This window comes from Capsicum annuum, chromosome 12 (assembly GCF_002878395.1).
Source record: "Capsicum annuum cultivar UCD-10X-F1 chromosome 12, UCD10Xv1.1, whole genome shotgun sequence".
In the NCBI taxonomy this organism is placed as follows: domain Eukaryota; kingdom Viridiplantae; phylum Streptophyta; class Magnoliopsida; order Solanales; family Solanaceae; genus Capsicum; species Capsicum annuum.
In genome coordinates, this window is record NC_061122.1 from 186,182,813 (window position 1) to 186,190,799 (window position 7,987).

Sequence of the window (7,987 nt, forward strand, 5' to 3'; positions counted from 1 at the left end):
AGAAATAAAAAGTATAGAGATAGACCTTTAATTTTTTCGGCTACTTCATTCGGCAACATGCTTGTTACGTTGAGTTTTTAATCTGAAATTTTCAACTGCAAGAAAAACACGAGAAAAACCATAAGGAAAATTTATTGTCAATTGTTCATTATGTATAATGCATATATAATCAATCTTTAAAACTATTAGAAAAATAAAAGGCAAAAGAATGAACATAGTGAATGAAAGAAGACGGCTTGAATCAAATAAGAAAAAATATAAGTAGAAGAAGGTATGTTTCTTGTAAGTTTGATTTAAAATATTACTTAAATAAAATTGTAGAATTTTATTTTTTTTACATAAGGTAAAATTTTAATAATTTAAAAGTGTTAAATATAATGAATGTTTACCTATTAAGGACTTGAATTAGTTTTAAAATTAATTAAATAATAATTATTTTATAACAAAAGTTACTTAAAAAGTAATTTATACGTTTTAAATCATATTTAATATAGAGTTGTTTGCTTAATTAGAATCCTAATTTCGGTATGCTTTTTTTTTTTTTCTTTTTTTTTGTAATACGAATTGTGGTATGCTACTAAAGAAGAAAAAAGGAAATTTTGTGTTTGCTTGTCTTGAAATTTAATCCCGTTTGTTTTAATATTTTTTTCCCTTAAAACCAATCTACTATTGTTAGAAGGAAATCTAAGTAATTAAAAGTATTAATTAATTATAGTCGACACCTAACAAAATTTTCCATAAAATTGGAGTGTTCCCATATATTTGAGGTTTTAATTTTTTTTTTATATATATTTATTAAAGTTAATATTCAATACTAATAATAATTATTTGAGGAAAAAAATAAAAAGATATTTTATCTATTATGAAATCTTTTAATGAATAACCAAGCTTGGTTGGCCTAGTGGTTAGCTCACTAGGTTTCTTAAGCAAGCGGGGGATTCGATTCCCGCCTTGTGCATGTCACAATCAATTGGCCAATTGCAAACCCTTAAATGGAGTTTAGATCCGCAGAGTATTAGTCCTTGACGTGAATAACAAAAAGTTTAAATTACTTCTTTATATATATATATATATATATATATATATATATATGATTGTGTAAAGAGAACAGGAAATTTCCAATTATGTTGTATATCCAAATACTGTTAAACCGGTCCCTATCTAATCGTTCTAATTATTGACCTCTTCAAGATTTACATCCTCTTAAACCTCAATCAAATATCTCATTATCTACTCTTCACAAAATCATACATAGTTTTATTCACAATTAATTCATCAAGAAAATGTATTTTCCTTTACTAAGATCGAACGACAATGACGAATCCTTTCACATTCGATCAACTCATCGACACAGTTTTCGTCACGCTATTCATGTTTTCCAGAGAGCAAGCAATCGAACAGGGTTAATGATGCGTGAGCCATCTGATCAACATGATGACCAGCAAAGCAACTGGGCTTATTCAAAACCTGTTGTGATAATTGATGTTGTATGGTATTTTATGTACGTGATTGCTGCCATCTTGGTTTTGGTGCTGAGTAGAAATGAAAACCCCGAAATGCCTTTACGTGTTTGGATTGTTGGGTATTCTTTGCTGTGTTTGCTTCATGTTGTTTGTGTTTTGTTGGAGTATAAGAGGAGAGGATATGGCCGATCGTCGTTTGCTGGAGAGGGGTTTGGGAACTCTAATGAGGGTTCTAGTAGTTATGTTACTCTGGCTGAATTAACCCCTGAAAGAACAAGGTAAAATTTTCAAAGAATTTGGAATTCCCATTTGATTTTTTAAATATCTTTGTATTATGTGGGATACATCCACTGAGTTTCAGGCCGTTGTTGCTCCGATTAGTAAAAAATCAGAAGAAAGGTACTCCCTCTGGTTCAATTTATTTGAAAATATTCAACTTTTCAATCATGTCGTCTTAAACTAACGATATGTAATCTTGTGGTTTCAAAAATGTCACATGGAAAGTTGAAATTAATGAGTTGCCTATAAGGGATAGAGACTTTTTTCTTGAAACGGACTGAAAAAGGAAAGCACGAACAAACAAATTGAAAGGGAATGGGTATTTTTTTTCTTCTAATTTACTGAATTTCAGTCCTTTACCGCATCAATTAGTAAAAGATTAGAAAATTTTATTATTTTGAATGGTATGTACATACTCCCTTTTCTACCGGAAACAGCCTCTCTAACTCTTTAGAGGTAGTGGTATGAACTGCGTACACTCTACCCTCCCCAGACCCCACAATGAGGGAATTTACTATACTCCCTTTAATCCAATTTGCTTATCTGGTTTTAATTTGACATGAAATTTAAGAAGGAAAAAGACTTTTGAATCTTGTGGTCTTAAATTAAAGATATGTAGAGTGTATCAAAATGTTCTTTAGTCTTGTGATTTTAAACATGCCATGTCATGCGTAGAGTTATAATTAAAGAGTTGCTAAAAAAGAAAAGAAACATTCTTTTTGAAATGGACTAGAAAAGAAAAGGAAGACAAATAAATTGAAACGGAGAGAGTATTTTGTCTTCTTCTCATACCATCTTTTAGTATTTTGTTGTGGCTTTTTCACTTCTGTTATTTCTTTCCCCGAACAGCTTTGATATGCTTATCCTTGAGCCTAGGGTCTATCAGAAACATCCTCTCTACCTCCCAAGATGGGGTAAGGTCTGTGTACACACTATCCTCTTCAAACCTCATTTATGAGATTGCACTGGGCATGTTTTTTGGAGTATATGAATTGCCCTCAGCTTTGGTTCAAGCACCTGGTGAGCCAAGCGTGATATTTAATTAAGAGAAGGGTAGAGGGGATGGTCCATCATCCACCGAGTTTCAAAACTGGAAATCACAAAATTTTCATGTATAGGAACCTATTTCTGTTACATTTGGAGGCTAAAGTAAAGTTCCTTACAATGCAGTGTTGTTTGTTTTTGTTTCCTCTGTGTTTTTCCCCTCATAGTTGGTAGGATAATTTATGTTGTTAAGCTGAGACACTGCAATGAGTTTAGCTATGCAATGCTGGTCTCTATAACAATTTGTTTTTTGAAAAAAAAAACATGCTACAGTAACCTGACTAAGTATATGGATTCTGCAAATTCGATGTTATCATTCTTCTGGTGGATCATTGGATTTTATTGGGTATGTACTGGTGGGCAGCGAATGGTGGAAGAATCTCCTCAATTATACTGGTACGCGTGGAAAACGTTCTTTATCTAAGCAAAACGTGTGAACTTTATTTTGAGTTTATTTCACACACCAGAGTTGCATCTTTAATAACTTAATCTGAATGCAGGCTTTGCATTGTTTTCTTGGCTTTTGATGTATTCTTTGTGGTCTTTTTACTTGTGATGGCTTGTGTTATTGGTATCGGACTTTGCTGTTGCCTTCCATGTATTATTGCTGTTATGTACGCTGTATCTGATAAGGTAATGCTCTCGTGATTTTTCTAGTTTCTTTAACTTCATTGTGTATCTTTTCTCTATAAGGAAATCTTTCTTGGGGAATCTGATGGGATGAATGATATTTTTATGTTAATAGACTCATTTTGGTTCAATCCAGTAGGGTAGTGGCCCTCTGTGTTGCTCGAACTATTCAAAATTGTCAACGGGTGTATGTCTGATTTTTCAAAAGTAGTGTATTTTTAGAGATCCGACACGAGTGTGTATCGAAAGTGAAGGGTCCGAGCAACTTAGCCGGCCGTTGTGAAACCCAGGTGGAAGTACTCTCCTTTGGACCTGTTTATCTTAGATGAATTTAATGGAATTCATATTTAGTCTGTAGTTGTTTGTGTTTTGTGGTGCCCTTAACTCATTCAAGAGCTACTGGGAAGAAGCACAAGAAATAGTCTGGCGATAAAGTAAGGTTTGCGTGAGGAGTAACCTATGTAAATAGACTGGGTTAATGTCGTGAAATGTAAATTTGACTTGTTCCTGCTATTAATAAGTTTTGAGATGAGGCTTCCTTAAGTTGAATTGCACTGCTCACGTTTTTATTCAACTGATTACGTAATGGTTTAAGCATTCAAGCTGCCCTGGTGGACTGGAAACATAGAATTTAATATTTCCTTGAGTATAAAAGAAGTGGTCGATATACTTTCATTTCCCTGAAGATATATGATTCTCGTTCCCAAAAAGGAGATCCTTCGATGCTCGTTTCAGAAAATGGAATGAATAGTTGTTAACCAAGATAATTGACAATTCAATAAAAGTGCTAGTCTTCATTCACAGCATGATGGGTAATTAGGTTGATGTATAAGTGTGGAACAAGATCTATCAACTTCTATTCCAAGAAAATGATTTGATTAAAAAAAATGCTATACGTACCCATTGTTCCAACATGTTGCAAATTTCAGCAGCCCATTCAGTAGAATGTACTCTCTGTTTGTAGACACCTGTGTTAACTGATGATTGATGTTAGGTCAGGGTTTCTCCCATTGAATTCTCTTCACAAACATATATGGAAATCGTGGAACAAGGAATTTTCTTTTTTTGCATACTATAACTTTAGTAATGTTTGTGCAACTCTTTTTCTTAATGATTCTTTCAAGTTTTTTCTACAGACAGGAGCTGACAAAGAAGATATTGAACAACTGTCAAAATACACATTCCGACACAATGGTTGTACTGAGAATTGTACTGGTGAGGTCCAAGGAACATTTGGTGGATTCATGACCCTGTGTGGGAGAGATACACCAACAGAGCATGAGCGTGCACTTTCCATAGATGATGCTGTATGTAGCCTTGCTTTTCTTTCTTTTGACCTTGTTTTAGTCTATTCTGATATTTACTTCTGGCAAAATGTGCTTATAGCATGTCCCTTTGTTGTGAATAGGGATGTTCCATATGTCTGTCTACTTATGATGACGGAGATGAACTTCGTGAACTTCCCTGTGGTCACTTTTTTCACTGCACTTGTATCGATAAATGGCTATATATGAGCGCAACCTGTCCCCTTTGCAAGCGCAGCATCATTGGCACCAGCAGTTGCTGCGGAGAAGTTTAGAAGAGGGTTATTGAAAAGACTGCAGGTGTTTGTTGCTAGTTCTTACGCGTGGTATTCTTTTCTTAGACCACCAACCTTGGTTATGTATATAGAACGCTTCATAGCATATATGCAGCTGCAGATAAATACACACACTTCCTATGTTTCTCGGACTTTTCATAAATGTCGATGGATGCGTGTCAGATCCTCCAAAAATAGTTTATTTTGAAGGATACGACACGGTACGACAACATATTTGGAGAGTCCGTGCAACTTAGCACACTTCCCTAGGCTTCATTTGTCTCTCTGGTTCATATTTATATTTATTCCTTTAATTTGTTTTTCTTTGTTAATCGTCTAGTGTATCTAGTAGAGCCAGATATTGTATTGAATAAAGTAACTAACAATGGATACATCTATTACCCCTTATTCTCAGTCAGTCGTGAAAGACAGTAAACATGCACAAATATCAATAAGAAAGTTGAGATACTGTTTGTTTTTGTTGCGATTCATTCTAAGTCGTGATGACACCTACCCAATCTCCGCTGGCTTACAATCACATTACCAAGTCCATTAAAAGGTTAGGTGCGGAAGTAGAGAGAACTAGTAATAATGTGTAAATAAGCAACTCATAAACGAAAGATACGGAAAATACGCATGCGTAGAAAATCTAGAGGTCGGTGTTGCGGTTCAGCCTAGCAGCTCACCCCAATAACTACTAGCTGCTCCTCAATGACGAGATGCACCTTGTCCTACCTTAACTGGAACTCGGATCAGTACACATGTAATAACATTTCTTATTTTTTTTCAGGTGACATGACTTAAAAGTAAAAATAACAAGAAAGCAGTAAAGAGTCAAAGAGTAATTAAAGAAATGTAGTAGTAGTTTTCAACAATTTCGAGATAAATTTTCTCAAACGTCGTTTCCTTATATGATTAGTACATTGTATAATACTTGTATGAATATGAATGAGTGATAAGGATCGAACTTATGGCATGTGTCATGTCATTAAGATTAAATTTGTTGAGTTGTTAGTTGCAGTGGCGAGGTCAGAATTTTCATTAAGGGAGTTCAGAAGTAAATATACGAACTAATTGAAGGTGGTTTAATATCTATTATATATACATAAAAATACTTTTGACCATATAAAAATAATATAATTTTTCGACGAAAGGGGTACGAATGAATCCCTAAATTCAATGTGGCTCCGCCACTGGTTAGTTGGTGACACTTAATGAGCTGCTAGAAAAGTAAAGGTTAGTACTACCAGCTACGTAGACATTTGCCATATTTTAGTGTAACTAAAATTCGTTTACATAGATTGAAGTTCAGCCATTTCATGTTTGAAGAAAGACTCGTAAATTTTTTAATGCACCGCGCATATGACTTGATGATCCCAAAATCGTATCTGCGGACATGAAAATAACTAGGGAAAATGACACTCTATAACACTTTTTAAAATAACTAGTTTAAGTTTAAAAACTTTCTAAAAAGTGGTCAGTCGGATATACTATTTTCGCTTTATAGCCATTTCCTAATTTAGGTCATTTTGGTCTACGTAGTCCATATACAATCCATATACAATACTGATACAATATTTAACTTGGACAATTCGGCCCTTTTAAAAATATTTCAATTTTTTTTTTTGCTATAAATTTTTTAACTGATCAAATATTCTACTTTTTTTTATTATTTAGAAATAATAATTAAATTATATAAAAAGGATATAAGAATATGTATCTATATAAGATATATGTATAGAAATTGTATAGTTCTATCAAATAATACATGTATAAAATATATATAAAAACTATATAGAAAGTGTATGAAAATTATATAATTGTTGTATAAAACGTGTAAAAAAATGTACAGTTATTGTATAAATTATGTATCAAAACTTTATAATTTTCGTATAGAATATTTATATTTATAAGATTTGTATAGAAACTGTATAGAAGGTGTGTAGAAACGGTATAAAATAAGCCAGTAAATTAAAATGACTAAAAAATAGAATTGAAATTCCATGACCATTTTCATGGAAATAGTTTAATTTGAAGTGTCGTTTCTGTCCTATCCCCGAAGAGCTAATAATGCTTAGACATGGCCCAACCCAATATTTAGTGGACTAATCTCTCAAACCAAGCTTGCTTCATTCTTCATTAGACTCCCTTGTGAAATGTAAGTTTAGGTGAATTTGGCTACTTGGTCCTTTGTGACTCGTAATGCCACATTCACTATCATAATGACTTTTTAGATATACAAGATAAGACTGTGTATAATAGATCTTTGTAGTTTAATTTTTTTCTCAAATTTCGTGCATAGCGAAAATTTTAGTGTATCGGACTGTCCCTGATAACTTTTTCAGATAATATTTGAAAGCTTCCTAATAAATGGTGTAATTATATTTGATTGTTGGTCTTGTTGGCACATGATCCAAATGTTTTTATCTCCAGACAACAGATATTAATTCCAAATATTTTTTGGTAAGTAAATTTTAATCACATACCGAGTGGAACATTATGTACAAGAACTAAGACTTAGAACAAGCTTGGTAAGCCTCACAAAAGAAAACTCCTATCCTACTGTGCAAACAATCAACAATTAAGAACGGCTAAGGTATGCCTCAGAATTCTTCATGCATATCTATTTAATTAGATACTGCAATTTCCCTACAAGCTTCCTATTTCTACTGCCTCTGCCGAACACCTCGTGGATAATAGTAGTACTTATACTGTGTAAGCTGCTATGCCTTTGTGGAAATACTCTGAGGTTGTGCTCCTTTGGAAGGAGCAGTTCAAGCATATTCGTGGCTTAAGGCGAAAATCAAACTGAGATCTTAATTTTTTTTAAAAAAATAGCTTTTTCTAATGAACTCTACTTTCAAAATTATATAATTAATTTTTTCTAATTATTATTGTTTAAGTAATAATATAATCAACGCATTTAATCTTTTTTGAGAAATAATACTCTTCTAATAATTTTTTCTTTTATAATAAAATAAATATTTTCCTA

General features: G+C 32.9%; 1 protein-coding gene across 1 annotated transcript; it reads left to right on the plus strand.

Annotated features, from left to right (window-relative positions):
- Window positions 1–1,098: 1,098 nt before the first annotated feature.
- Window positions 1,099–5,479, plus strand: LOC107851078 (E3 ubiquitin-protein ligase At1g63170). Its single transcript, XM_016695981.2, has 5 exons — window positions 1,099–1,741; window positions 3,060–3,182; window positions 3,287–3,419; window positions 4,553–4,723; window positions 4,825–5,479. Exons 1-5 carry the CDS (start codon window positions 1,284–1,286, stop codon window positions 4,993–4,995), a joined length of 1,056 nt encoding a protein of 351 aa, XP_016551467.2. The 5' UTR covers window positions 1,099–1,283; the 3' UTR covers window positions 4,996–5,479.
- The last annotated feature ends 2,508 nt before the right edge of the window (window positions 5,480–7,987 follow it).